Source organism: Anopheles merus, chromosome 3L, assembly GCF_017562075.2.
Source record: "Anopheles merus strain MAF chromosome 3L, AmerM5.1, whole genome shotgun sequence".
In the NCBI taxonomy this organism is placed as follows: Eukaryota; Metazoa; Arthropoda; class Insecta; order Diptera; family Culicidae; genus Anopheles; species Anopheles merus.
Window position 1 is genome coordinate 37,007,480 of NC_054085.1, and position 14,429 is coordinate 37,021,908.

Sequence of the window (14,429 nt, forward strand, 5' to 3'; positions counted from 1 at the left end):
TGTCAATTGCAAAGAAGAACCGTAAAGAACCGTCCCCCCCAATGTTGAGGGAAGCAAAACACACGGGATAGGACAAATTTACACACCAAACCCTTCCCAAAAGTTGGAAGCAAAGCTGTGTAGCCCTACAACAATATGCTACGTATGGGTGTGCGAGTACTTTTTTCTCTCTTCATGCTATCCGTCTGGTGTATAATTCTTCCTTCTTTTGAATTCGCCTTTGGAGTGGCTCTTGAGGATCCTTACTGTTGTAGTTCTATAGGCTGTCGTGTCCACCGGTGGAAGCATAATTGTGTGTAGCGTCATATAATAGCAAGCAAACAAGCCGCCCCGACCGTGGGGAGTCGCAGTAGGAAGCATACAAAAAAGGAGAAAAAAAGAAGACAAAAAAACAACCAACGCACCACCAAAAAATGAATTCCTTACTCCAATGTCTGGAACAAGGAAGCAAGTTGCTAGTTTCGGGTGTACGTTGGGAGGAAGAGAGAACAAGGAGAACTCCCATTCCAGGACTCGTCTGCCGCAAGGATAATTGCTCAACTGCTGGATGGTGGGGTAGGCAGACACAGGGGAAAAAAGGTTGATGTCGTCGTCGTCGTGGTCGCTGTCGTCGTCATCGACGTTCGTTGGCCCCTATCCTTTCGGCGGGTTTCCTCTGTACCCGCACGAACGAAGAACCGGTGTAGAAAGAGACACAACCAGGGAGTGAGAGTCCCGATTATTCGCGATTCTCCGATAGCGATTGTTGTGTGCGTGTATTGGTGTGCAAATGCATTCCAGGGTGGGATGGTGTGCACTCGTGTCTCGTGTAGGGAAGAAAAGCACTCTCGGGGGAAAATGTTTGACCGACACTGCGGATGGGAAATTGGCGAACACAAGGAAGCTCGTACCCAATATCCTTACAATTTCGTTTATAAACACACACATACACACGCGGTTGAACGTCAACATAGATACACAGATACACATCGAGGTGCAGCCCGAGGAGCAAAATTCGCCTACTAAGTGCAATCCTGCAAAGGGTCCTGGTGTGGTGGTAAGGGTTCGTCGTCTTCTCTCTCTGTTTTTCTCGCTCTCTCTTTCTCTCTCCCCGCAAGTGCAACACGAAGTCGGAAGCAGTTCGGTGGACGCGGTAACAGGTGCGTCGTGGGAAAACGCCTGAGCATAGGTAGTGGGAAGAAGTAGGTGAATAGGTAAGGGGTACGCGCCACAGGCAGGACACACACAACCGGGCCGGGAGTCACCGAACCGGCCGGAAAATTGAGCGTGAGTAAGGCACTCGGGTAATGGAGAGCAACGCTTTGAGTGTGTTGATGATGAGCCGGATAAAGAGAGAAAGAGAGAGAAAGGACTATTTTTGACAGGAAAAACAGTGACTGCCCAAATATATCATTACGGTATCATTATTTTGGAGTTTGTCGTGCAGGAAGCGGGAATAGGACATCTTAACTAGCGGTCTGGATTTAAATTCTATTATAAAATGCTACAGTTATCTAACTACTAAGGAACTAAGTTATCAATGACCTTCAGATCATATACGGATATTCAAACTAGCACTACTACTCTAGCTTTTCAGTCACTTGGACTTAGTCTAACTCTTCTTGAACTGAAGATGCCTCGAGGTCTCGTTCCAGGTATTCATAATCTTGATTTTTTTTAACAGTACAGTACAGTACAGTACAGTACAAGATATTTAAGAACCTTTCTTAAAAATAGTTTCAATTCTACTTCCATCTAACCAAAAACCGTCCCTCACTGTTACTCGGAAAGAGCGCAAGTGTGAGGGTGTGTGTTCGGTGCGCTTCCAAAAGGGAGGAACATGGGGAACTGCAGCGCATCCAGACGGAACACTAGAACGACCCATCGTACGAGGAAACGGAGGAATGAACAAGACTGCATGAGCGTGTGTGTGTGAGTGTGTAAAACAACATCAACCCACCGACATGCGCCGCATGTGCAGCAGAGCGAGATGCATCTGCCCCCTTGCGCTTCCCCTCGCAACAGAACCCACAGGGAAAAAGAACGGGGCGCCCCCTTTCGCTCTCTGGAACGAGCGTACGGAGGTTCTAGCGAGGAACCCGCATAAACCAGAGAAAGAGAGAGAGAGAGGCCACAAAGAGAGAGAGAGAATAAGGGAGAATGAAGAGAGCGAGTGAGATAGAAATGGAACCAAGCCCTTAAACGTGCTCATGCGGGGCAGGCTAGTGGGTGGTGGTGGGTTTTTGGGGACTGAGAGAACCGGGCGGGTGGCGCACGGTGACGCGCGGACGGCCGAGAACCGAGAAGCACACACACACACACGCCGGTGCCGGTTTCCCATTTCGTTTGGTACCATCACGCATTCGAGCCGAATGAAAGCGAAATCAGTTAAGGGAAATCTTTCGAATGGCTTGGACACACGGTTGACGTTGCGGACTCGGCCGGAGTTCTGTCGGAGTTTTACGTCGTATGAGTCGCAGCGCCAGTGTTTGTTCTCCCGGGGTCCGAGAGTGTTTTTTTTATTTATAATTTTGTTCATTTGTTAGTTTGATCCCGTGGATTTGTTAGTCCTGGAAGTGGATTATTATTAGAGTTTAGGGGATTTTACTGATCAATATCTCCAGAATTGCCAGATTAAAACTGACACTTACCGCTGTGTTTGAAGCCGCTTCCGGAAAGGTACGAAAAGCGAGGAATTGTGTGGAGCTAAAGTTCACCTCCAGAACGAGCACGGAATATTTACTTATCGCGTGGTGTTTGCACCGCCATTGTGACAGTTCAAATGTCAAACAACCAAACGTGGCTCAGTGGTTCTTCAGTGGTTCCCGTAGCGACGACGGTTGCTTCGATACCGATCGAACGTTTTCCTCTATCTAATCGAATAATCAAATGCGGCACCCATACAAACAGCTGCTCCCTGTCGAGGACCTTGTGTTCTATGTGTTTCTGGTGCAATCGTGTGACACTTCGAGAACCATTCATTACAACAACACGTTTTGGCAGCCATTTGATTGGGCAGGGGAATGAAAAGTAGAAATGGCTAGCGTATGTGTATGTAAATGTGGACCCAACTCGGGATAACCACCAGCGGAGGAACAACAGACAACCTCAAGAGGCCGCACACACCCTTAGTAGCGCGGGCAAAAGGGCACACATTATTATTATTTTCTCCTTCTCTCCGTCATCCATTGCTGTGTGTGGTGCTGTCACATCGTGTTTGTGTGTGTGTGTTTATGTGTCTCAGTGTGTGCCGTTGCCTCCCCAAAGGTCGGTGGCGCGTTTGTCGTGTGTGTCAGTGTGTATGTGTGTTTGTGTGTGCCTTGGCCTTGAGTTTGCTCCGGCAGGGCCTTGACCCGGTGCCGCCGCGTGCAAACAAGAACTGAACCGAAGAAGCAGAGAAGAGGCATCCGCCGTGAGCGTGCGAGTGACAGGGATGGCACACACACGAGAACCATGGGCGCAGGAAAGGAAAACAAAGCCGCAAAACGGAAGAATGGCACACAAACACTGGGAAGCAGGAGCAGCAGCAGCGGCAACAGCAGCCGCGTTCTGTTCTGTGCAGCCTGTTCCGTCGATTGGTTGGCAGTGATGATCCGTTTCTATTGGATTTGTTTCTTTCATGTGTATGTTTGCATAAAAGCCCCGTAGTGTACAGCTTCACCTGTGAACTTCTATCTGTACTGAGAGCACACACAGAGATGGAGGTGAAATGTATTGAATAAAACCTCCCGCCCATGTGATAACACCATTATCAACGTGACCGAACACACATGAGTGGATGCGGCATGGCGGGAATGAGAAGTGCGGTTTGACACTCCAGAATATCAACGGAGCGACGGAGGGGAAGGGAGCAGTAGAGTGAGGGTTCAACAATGTCAAATACATTTTATAATCAACGCGCCACCACCGGTCGGTGCCAAAGTAATAAACGTGTATTCAAGGTGAAATGTTGACCATGAAAATCGTTTCCCGTGTCTTTTTATAGAATTCGTTCTCCCGCGCGCACTCCCGGATCGTGTAGGGTACGAGTGAGCGTGTGTATGTGTGGTGCTTCTGTAGTATGGGTGTGTGTGCGCCTGGTAACTCGTGAGCTAGTGTTTTTCGCTCTCCCGCTGCTGCTGCTTCTATTTCGGGGATCGGAAGAAAATGGGGAAGAACGTTTTGAATTGAATTTCAATCGCGGCTTTCTATCGACCAACTGGTGTGTGTGTGTATGTGTGCATGGACGGTAGTGTGTCAGCTTGAAGCAATAGTTTGATCGATGAGACAGTTCGATCGATGAAGTGATCAGAACTTTTGGAGTGATGATCTTGAACTTATGAAATTCTATCCCGAGGACACAGTCATACACTTCCATGGACAAGAATAAATGTCATATATCCAAGAATTGCAAGCTCTTCGTCCCGGTGAGATGCTTCAGGAGAGGGCACCAGCTACGGGAACTTTCGAAAAATCCATACTGTCTAGTATCTAGCCTAGCTCTCTCTCTAATGACACACTTTGAGACATCAATTATGAAGTTCCAGTAATCTCCAATGTTTCCTCAACTCGAAATAATTCAGAGTGTCACGTTTTAACCAGATAGAGATAGTGAAAGTGAAGAGATTAGACATACTGTTTGGCTTCAAGTATGCAAGATTTAGTAAAAGTTGAAACTCTGTTGCTTTTAGAACTTATTGCCAGGGAAGAAGCACTTGGAAATCTTTGCAAATTTACCTGATTATGAACATCATTGCATACACCATGGCAAACACAAATAAGTGGGATAGTGAATTCCATTGTTTATGGGCAAAATTGTACTATAACTATAGAGAGTTCACTGCACATCTTGAAAGCAAGAACTATCCTCTGTAACGTCTGTAAAGACAGTTACACTGGAGTCGTCTATTAGCTCCTAACTATTCCAATGACAGAAGCTGGTATGTATTGGGAATGGTCACAATTTTAGATGAGATAATTCTTATTTTTGTGAGTCACGCAGTCAAAATGTTTGGGAATTGGGAAATCAAGAGGTACTGCTCTTGCTTCAAGGATGCTAGGATTAGACTAGATCAGTTGATACAGTCTGTTCCAATTTCCATTTGAATTCAAGTTTCTAGTTATTCGAAGAACTCCAAATGATCAGTACATCATCCAATTTTCGGGAATCGCAATGCACATTTCATCATCCCAATTAGTATACCGTTAAGCTGGACTAGGGATCACCCATTTCCACTCTACCCGTACGAACGTGCTGGAAACGAAAGAGCGCATTCGCGCCCAGGAGGGGCCCGCATATGGATTTGACAGCCGCTTTGGCGCGTGACGCGCTCAGCTCCAAGGCCACATCCGGACGCCATTCCGCGTGCACGGCAACTAGTACGGGGTGGACAAACGTATCAGCCCGTTCTTCCCGGGACTGGAGTGTGTTTGCTTCCCGGGCCCCGTGTGAAGGGTGTGTTTGCTATGTGAGGGTTTCTTTTTTTACGATATATTTGCACAAGGTTCGCGCCTTCCGAGCTTATTGCTTGCTGTGCCCTACGAACGGAATCGGAAACGAAACCGTTCGTTGTCTTCTAGGTCGTAGACAGTATAGTGATGGGATTAAATTGTGCAACAAATTAGTCGCTCCGCAGTCTCCAAAAATGTTATTTAATTAGGTGCAAGTAATCACCAAAATCCTCTGGGCATGAAATATCGCGTCACCCGCCGTGCGATGTGCTCCCTTAGTAGATCTGTTGCCCCTCGCGCTCGTTGGTAGTACGAAATCACTCACCGCATGCTCATTGTGACGCGCGGTGACTACTACAATCCCACTAGGCCATTGGGTTACCCGCCGGAGCGCGAGAGAGTGTGTTCGTGTCTGTTCCGGGTTGAATACACGTTCGCAATAGGGTGAAGCACCAACACGCCAGCAAAGCCGCCCCCTACACACATACACTTTGAAATAAAACAACAAACACTCCCCTCAACGGGTAAGGGGGGGGGGGGGTCTAGAGGTACTCAACACAGACACGCAGGAATAGTTGGCGGTTTCGCGCAACTGTTTGCCCCATGCGCGGGCCGTTCCGACGTTTGGCCTTGGAGCTTGCATGCGTCACGCGCGTCAAAACCCTCCTCTCGCTCGCCGGTCCGTGTAACGGGTGTAACAGGAAATTTGCATGCGCTTCTATTGCGTCTGTTTGTGTGTTCTGATGCTCAAAAACCTGCTCCGCTGTGAATCGTTCTAATTGACGCATACAGCGTGAGGAATAGATCACTTTTTTCCCTTCGCAAAAGGCAGTAGGCCAAATAAATCGCCGTCGATCTGACACATTAGCATTGGCGAGAGGGAACAATTCGCTCGCTCTCTCTCTCTCTCTCTCTCTCTCATGAGAGCTCCCTCTGTGACAGAGAATGAGAGCAGCGCAGCTGCACAATCCGACGCAAAACGAGGCAGAAAGAGAGACCGGCACGCTCGTGTCACCGTCTCCCGCCAACCCGTTTCAACCGATCCACAAAGTTTCAATTTCACGGCCACGGTCCTGCTCTCGTTTTCGCGCAGCGCTGCCTCTCTGTCGCGCTGATGCAATGCAAAGCGAAATGCGGAAGAGCCCGGCTCGGCTGCTGAGTGCCCACTCGAGCGGTTTGCGTAACTCGCGCTGAGCTTGAGCGCTCGCTCGCTCGCTGTGAGTGTGTTGAGCCCGCGCGCGCTCCTCTCATCAGCCAGCAGCGGCAGCAGCAGTTTGTTTGAATTGCCGAAAAATGTTGACCTTGAACTCGGCCGCGTTTGACAGGCGAACTCGGCCGCGAGATATTGCCGACGGTCGGCCCCTCGTCCCTGCGGCCTCCCTGGCCCATTCTAATCACACTACCACCCGCTGGTTTGTGTATGTGCGCGTGTGCGTCGCATTTGTTGTTGACGCAAGAAAAACGGTTCCGCCGCCTGGCCCCACTGCTGCTGGTTGGTGTGTTAGCGCTTTTTAGTTGATTCTCTGCGACCGGTCGGGCACACCGCGGTACAGAATTGGTATTGTAAAAATGTGCTGCAAGTAGGCACAACGGAGAAGGGCTACCACGTGGTGTGTGTGTGTGACGGGATCGAAGAAGGACAACATTACTGTACCATTTTCATGAGCAACGTACGAAAAGTTGCACACATTTTTGCACGGAATTTAGCCTAAGGTACCGGAATGAAGACGAGTAACACGAAAAGCCACTCACTGTCGGGTCTGGGAAGGATTTTCTTTTCGCGGGTTTGACCTTTTTCCCTTTTTCACACCGAGTTTTCCAGCTCTAACGCGTGGGTGAAAAAGTGAAAGTGAAACAAAAGCTTAATTTTTTCGCTCTCTTTCTTCCCGTCTTCCGTACAGAAATGTTCTTCAAACGTCAATACCGTTCCCTGGCAGGCCGGAGGAACAATGAAAGCAACAGCAACAACAACAACAACAACACGACAAACCAATACACCAACAACACCTGACACAGTGACACCGTACATTGCCGCCTACTAGAGCGTGTTTCGTGTGTGTGTGTGTGTGCGTGGACCTGGTTTCAATACTGTCATCGTCCCTCGGCGTGCGTTTGTGTGAGTGCGTTGTTAGTGCGTGAACAAGTAGACCTTGAGTTTTTCCAACCCCTTCTTCCGTCATCAACTGTCATCATCAGCAGCATCATTTGCATCATCCGGACGTGTAACGTCAGGAAGCGTTTTGCAGGATACAAGTGACTGTTTTTGTGTGTGTGTGTGTGTGTGTGTGTGTGTGTGTGATATACTGTCGTTAAGGGAAATTTGTTGATTGGAAAGCAATACTTCCTCAAAGGCAGCTAAAACTATTCTCTTTGAAAGGGATTGTGACACAAAAAGGAGGAAAAGGCGACGAAAGGTATAAGTGTGTCTGTGTGCGTAATCAACGGTTGGCAATGTTGATACTCAGGTTACTACAGCTGGCATGTGATTGTGAATAGAGTTTAGTACAGGCTGCTGTAAGTGTATATGTGTGTGAGAGTGAGTGTCACATATAGCAAGAGTTGCCTTGTTCCAGTACTACATGTATCTGTGTGTTTTGGGCTGTATGGAAGCAATAGTGTGTTACAGCGAGGAAGAAGTGTGCTAATTGCTTCCGAAAAGAGTGTTTAAGAAATGGCAAGATGTGCAAATGACACGTCAACGTCTGTAAAGTACAAGCAAACGGTGAAAGCAAACGTTTGTGAGCAAAGAAGAGAGCGTCCCACGGTGAAGAGCAAGCAAGGCAACAAGTGAAGCAAAGTTCGGAAACGATTGAAGTGACCACGAGTGGCCACGTGAATAAGTTGTCCTGCGACGGTGGTGTGTTGGTGACATTTCAAAGCAAGTGTGTAACATTTCGTGGAAAACAAACGGTTGGCTCCAAATTCGACCCCTCTTCTTTCATCCCCTTCCCCCCCCCACCACCCCGCCAATCCTGTGCAATGCAGTGTATTCGTAGTGTCGTCGGTGGTCCGAGTGGGGGAGCAGCAGGGAGTGCAGTGGAACGTAAAATCCTGATAAAGACGGAAGACTCACGTGGACTCGCGCACGGAGAACGGGGAGAGCTGGCGGAGCGAAGGTCCCGCGAGGAGGGGAACGAGGGCTGCCGGTCCGGGCAGCAGGAGGCGCCGGACGATAAGAAGGCCGCCGGCACTGCGCCAGAGGTACGAACGTTCGTGCTGGGCGAAAACCAGTGCATCGTGTACGGCGCCCGACCTGGGGACGGTTCAAGGCCAACAGCGTCATCACCGTCGTCCTCGTCCTCCGCCACACTCCAGCACCTTCCCATCTCGCATCTGCCACCGAAGAAAACGCTCAAACTCGCCCTCGGACTGCGGGGAGGCCCACTGTCCCCGTCGGCGTCATCCCGGCAGCCGTCGCCGCCTCCCCTAACACTGCGCCGCACGTCCGACGAACCGGACCGAATGCTGGCCAGGATACAGATCGTGTCCCGGGCGCATCCGGGCGACGAGGGGGAGGAGGAGGACCAGCAGCAGCAGCACCAGCAGCAACCCGGTGTGGTCGTCACCGGTGGACAGGGTGTGCACGTGATAAGAGACGGCCGGTTCTATCAACCTCAGCAGCAACAGCGCCACGAAGAGGCGATGGTAGAGGAAGAACCGGAGGATGCACCACATGGACAGTATCATGTCCCACAGCCACAGCAGCAGCAGCAGCAGCAACACCAACACAGTAGCATTATCGTTGCGAACGGTGGCCGCTCCTCGCCACTTTCCCACCAGGGACGCCTTTCTCCTGCTGGCAGTGGATGTGGCGGGGCGGCGGTGCAGCATCCCCACACGTCCAGCAGCATTACGACTACGACCACGATCCTCGTGTCGAACGAGCGTGCTTCCATCTACAAGCCGCCAACGCAGGCTACCTCTACCACAACGACGACGGTTTCAAGCAGCAAGCAGCAGCAGCAGCAACACGGGCACGTGACCTCAATGCAGCCTCCACCTCCGCCGCCACCACTGAAGATGTCCAAGGGAGGCGGTGGTGGTAGTGGGGGAGGACACGAGGAGCCGTCTAGTTCCATGCCGGATTTGGGTAAGTGGAGATGTAGGACCTAGATGTAGTCTTTCAGACCTTGGGATATAAAAGGATATCAGGAAGACTTCCCCAAAAGTTGTGACGTCATCCACCATCTACCTGTATGTCACTTTTTTGTGTGAACTTTGACTCATCAGGTTCTTGACTTCTTGGACAATGACCGTGCGCACTCGTTAAAGATCAACTGTCAATGAGCAGGTTAAACACCGATGGTGTACCTCTACGGTTCATGATGAGTGCCTCCATCCGTTTCATCCGTCTCCGTGATTTCGGCGCACAAATGGCGAAATCTATAACCCGTGAAGGTGAAGTCGGTGACGTCGTCACAGTGCTGCTACGATGCGGAAGCAGATTTCATAATGGATCGAGTTAACCGAGCAACGAGGTGCCAAAAACAGCAACGTTTGCATCATCTCCAATTTTGGCGTTGCAAAACCTCAAGGACACACTCCGAGCCAAGCGATAACTGATGAAGAACTTACGTCAGTAGGAATGATTTTTGTGTAATGTTTGGCTTAGAGGCATTTTAGGAGTGATCAGGATTCAATTCTATGCAATAACACGATGAAGAATAACCATCTAAATACTTGATATTGACTGCAGAGTCTGATTAGTTGGCACAGGCTTCAAATTAAAGCCTGCAAACAGCACTCAGCGCCACCATCAACTTGGCTAATTAAACGTTCAAGTGAGCAATTTGTGCTTTTAATTGATTTGAAAATTATTAAAGCCTTTACTCTAATTCACGACCTCGACGATGTCAGGAGGCATAGCCCGGCCCAGGCCCGGTTCGGTGCGGTCGGCTCGGTGAAATTAACTTTTCCAACCTCCAAGGACGACGAAAGGTGTGAGAGTGTGTGCCCGAAAGCCAATCAAGCATGGCAGAGCGGACATCGGTGCCTAGAATATGTATAATTATCCTTCACTCAGGGCCACCCTGATATATACACAGACACACATACATGCATATACACGCTCTTGGTACCATGGCTATTGATCCTTGGCGTTGCGATGCTTTTTCCCTATTTTCCGTAACCCCTTGACGGAGGTCCGTGCATCCCTTTCGTTCCAATCGTGCGCTTTTCCATTGCTAAAGAGAGAGAGAGAGAGAGAGTGTGTGTTAGCAAAATCCTGAGGAAGGATGTGGAGAGTCAATGGGGGGGGGGGAGGGGTATCGTTGAGTAGTGTTGGGTGGGCTCACGCTATTCCTTTCTAACGCACACGCTTATCTCACCCTGACACTCTGCCACGCTTTTGCCCCTGCCGGGAAGTGGCAAGGATTATGGACTTCGGAGGTTTGGGGGAGTGCCATGTGGCCTTCACTTTGACTTTGTGTGGCCGCTGAACAGCGCTACGGAATGCCCTTTTCGGACGGCCCTGGTGTGGCCAGTGTGTTGACCTTGGTGCTGGAATAGTTGGGTTGAGCGGGCAAAAAAGCAGCTGTGGTCGACGGACGACATTTAAACTCCGGCTCTCCTGTGTGTGTGTGTGTTTCGTGCGTGCCTTAGTGATGGCCATGGTCATCGCCTACTGCTGCTTCTCTTCACACACGCACTTCACTCCGCACTCTCTTTCAAAGTTGTTGTGTACAAAAGAGCAAACAGTTCAGCGGCAAGATGGTACCCCCGAAAGTGCATTATTGTGGAAGAGGGTGCAGAAGAGCTTTTTTTCCTTCTCACCTTGCTTGAACCTTCTGGCATGCGGATTGCTCCAACAACGATACCATCACCGTTAGCTGGTTGTTTGTGGGGACAAAGGTTTACACAAACAATCCGCATGAAGCGCGCTGAGCTTTTGGCAACAATATTTTGGCAATCCGGGCGAGCACGAGGCCGTTTTGCGGTGTGATGAAGTGTGTGTTGTTTGAAAACTCGCAAGGCGCCCGGGAAGATTTTTTTGGGCATGTTGCATGGTAAGGGAAAGGGTAGCGCAGAAGCCACTTTTTCTTCATTTACACCGCTGCTGCACACGCTCCTTGTTGTGCGTTGAGCCGTGACCTTTGCCGTGAGGATTGAAGGCATCATGCCCGTTGTTTCGGACGTTGTTTAACCGCAATGCCTTACCCCGGTTAGCGGGAAGAAAGACCTAAGCACGTGTGTGTGTGTGTGTGTTGATTCTAGGTGAGCTTTCATTTTTTGTTCTTTTTTTGTCAATGAAATTCGCACTCCCCCTGAGTGATGTTGTTATTCATCCACACACACTCAGAAAAAGCAACATTCAAACAAAAACACAGCTGCAGCAACTGGTTTTACACGCGCAGCAAGCACTGTACGCGAATGTCGAAGGGGGAGAAAGTGCAGTCGAATGGAATGTGGAATTTCTCCCATGCGTCAGCGCCCTCTGTTGGACGGGCCCCGAAATGAGAGCAAGAGAGAGAGCGAGCGAAAGAGAAAGCGAGTGTGTGAGTGAGTGTGGATAAAACTTTTTCCGCCAGTCCCTACTAGATGGCACCACTGGTCGCCGTCGCGCTCGCGCTGGAAGTTTGGGAAATGTGGGAGATGATGGGAAGATGAAAGCGAAAAGCGCGGAGGAAAAGTGAACGAAGCTCCGAAGCGGGCGGTGTGGAGATGGCTAGAGCGTTGAAGCCAATTTTCTTTTCCTTCATTCACGCTCTCGGTTGAGTGTGTGTTTGTGTTGGCGGGGGGGGGGGGGGCGTGGAAAAGCTCTTTGAAAAGCTCACTTTTTTATTCATTTGGTTAGCGAATAAATACATAGAAACATTAACTTAACTGTTTGCAATGCATTTTTGTTTTTTTTTTAATTATGATTTGTAATGTTTATAAAATGAACACATTAGTATTGGTATTACTATGGTTGTACTTAAACAAAATATGATTAAACTCACTCGCCGAATACCTTTTATAAGTTTAATGCATTCTTTTTCATTATGAATCAATTGTTTTATGCAATTTATTGGTTTTTTCAATTTTTCTTGAATAAACGATATACGGGCCGCTAAATTCTTCTTTCTCGTAATTGTTTTATCATTTTCTTCATATGATAAATTCATGAGATGGAACGTAAAAAAAACAGAACATAAGAAAAAAAAACACAATAATAATACAGTATTGGTGTAAAAATATCGAACAAAAGAGAAAGATGTGTAAAATCAAACACAAAAAAGTTTAGAAGTGCACAGAAAGAGAGACAGAGAGAGCGAGAAAGAGAGAGAGAGGACGAAAGAAAGGGAGAACAGAGTGATGAAAGAGGAATGAAATATTTTCGATAGTAAACCGAACCCGTTGGGGAGAGCGAGGGCAGATGGGAGGTGGCAGCATGTGAAGGAGAAATTAAACGTGGGTTGAATGGGTGGGTAGGTGTGTGTGTGTGTGCGCACCTGGTACACGATGGTGGTGGAAGAGCCCCAAAACTGCATGAGGGAGGGAGCAGTGTGCTCAAGTTCGATGAACCACAGGAGAAATTGAACGGCCATGCGACCTGCAGCAGCAGCACCATCACCATTGCTTGGCGCACCTTGGGAAGTTTGGTCAGTTTGGTGGCATTTTTGTGCCTCCGTCGTTCCGTCCGTTGGCCGGCCGTTTCGTCGCCTGTGATTGAGGAAGTCGCTCGGGCGGCACAAGGCGCGATGGCGGCCGGTGATTGACTGTGTGACCGAAGAGAGTTAAAAACGCACACAAGGGGGAGAGGAAGCCAGTGGGTCATGGGTAGCAAATCGGCTTCGGAGGTGTGTGAAAGTGTGTGTGCGTGTGTGCAGTTTTTGTTAAAGTTCATTTGCGATCGCGATTCGCGGCGGTGGCGGTGGCGGCATTCTCCCTTCTGTGTTCGCTTCGTGCAGCAGCAGCAGGAGCGTTGCAACAGTGTGTGCATGCATCGGGGCATTATTATGCTTTCGATCGTTTTCAATCGAACGCGCCCGATGCGGAATGTACGGGGACGAAAGAGAGAGAGAGAGAGAGCGAGAGAGGAGGAACTTGATGCTTTCACCTCCTTTCGATCAGCTCGATCAGTCGCGTTGCACGCCAAAAGAGAGAGAGAGATACGAAAGAGAAAGGAGGCGAGGACGGTACAGATAGGGGGAAGGTAATTCTTTTCGTGCGGATCGCTTCTTTATCAGCTTGTAAATGCTCTGCAAATCCATTCACAAATGCCCTGTAAAGGCTAACAGTTGGAAGCAAAAAGGAGGAACAGCCGTTTACTAAAACTCCAGCAAAGGGAAACCCTCCCAAACACACCACCCTCTATTCAGAGACATTGAACTCCGGCAACGAAGTCGAGAGATGGTTGACCCCTTGATGCCCTCGTCGACGTCTTCCGCGGAGCAAACGGACAAGCTGTCCACGACAACAACAATGACATTTGGAAAGTAAAACCGATCGCCACAGGGAGAGGGAGAGAGGGAGAAAGAGATCCCCAACCAAGGCCAATTTCACTGTTCGCCACCCAAGATAACATTGAGCTGCTTGGGATGGTGCAGAAGGCCGGGGGAGGGGTACATCACCCACGCCACACGAGCCTAAAACTGTGGCGCGGGCCTCGCCTGGCACAAAATAAATAGGACACTCGACGATGAAAATGAAGGTAAAATGTGCAGCAAAGCGTGCACGACGCTGGGAAAAGTGGTGGAAAACTTACCCCGAGAAGGGGTTGTGGGAGGGGGGGGGGGGTCATAAATATTTGCCATTTCGGTGCCGAGTGAAAGTGATACACATTTCGCCGGTCGATTGTATGGAAAATAAATCGCGTTCACTTAATTGGCACAGTTTTTCTTCTCCCTCGCCTCATGAAAAAGGGTCGTTGTCTTTATTGGAGCAGTTTTGTTTTGCTTTCATTTAAAAGGAGAGCATTTTTAAGGCATTTTTTGGGATGGAACTTTCTTACTTTTTTCCTAATTAAGGTTGTTGCATTCATGAAAAACAAATATAAAATATGGTTGTGTTGTATGCTAAAAATGAAACTAAAACTTCCC

The 14,429-nt window shown here is 49.1% G+C and overlaps 1 protein-coding gene across 6 annotated transcripts in view; it reads left to right on the top strand.

Annotated features, from left to right (window-relative positions):
* The first annotated feature begins 2,350 nt into the window (after positions 1–2,350).
* The window catches only part of LOC121599649 (ecdysone-inducible protein E75), a 90,019-nt gene continuing 77,940 nt past the window's right edge, over positions 2,351–14,429 (top strand). The window contains exons 1-2 of one of the 6 annotated variants that reach the window (XM_041927627.1): positions 2,351–2,658; positions 7,311–9,499. In XM_041927627.1, the coding sequence (XP_041783561.1) occupies positions 8,389–9,499 (1,111 nt within the window). In that variant the 5' untranslated portion in view covers positions 2,351–2,658; positions 7,311–8,388. Of the gene's footprint in view, positions 2,659–3,196; positions 3,603–3,664; positions 3,684–6,914; positions 7,123–7,310; positions 9,500–14,429 lie in introns of those variants that run through there. The other 5 variants (XM_041927626.1, XM_041927630.1, XM_041927629.1 and 2 more) reach the window with 5 other exon arrangements.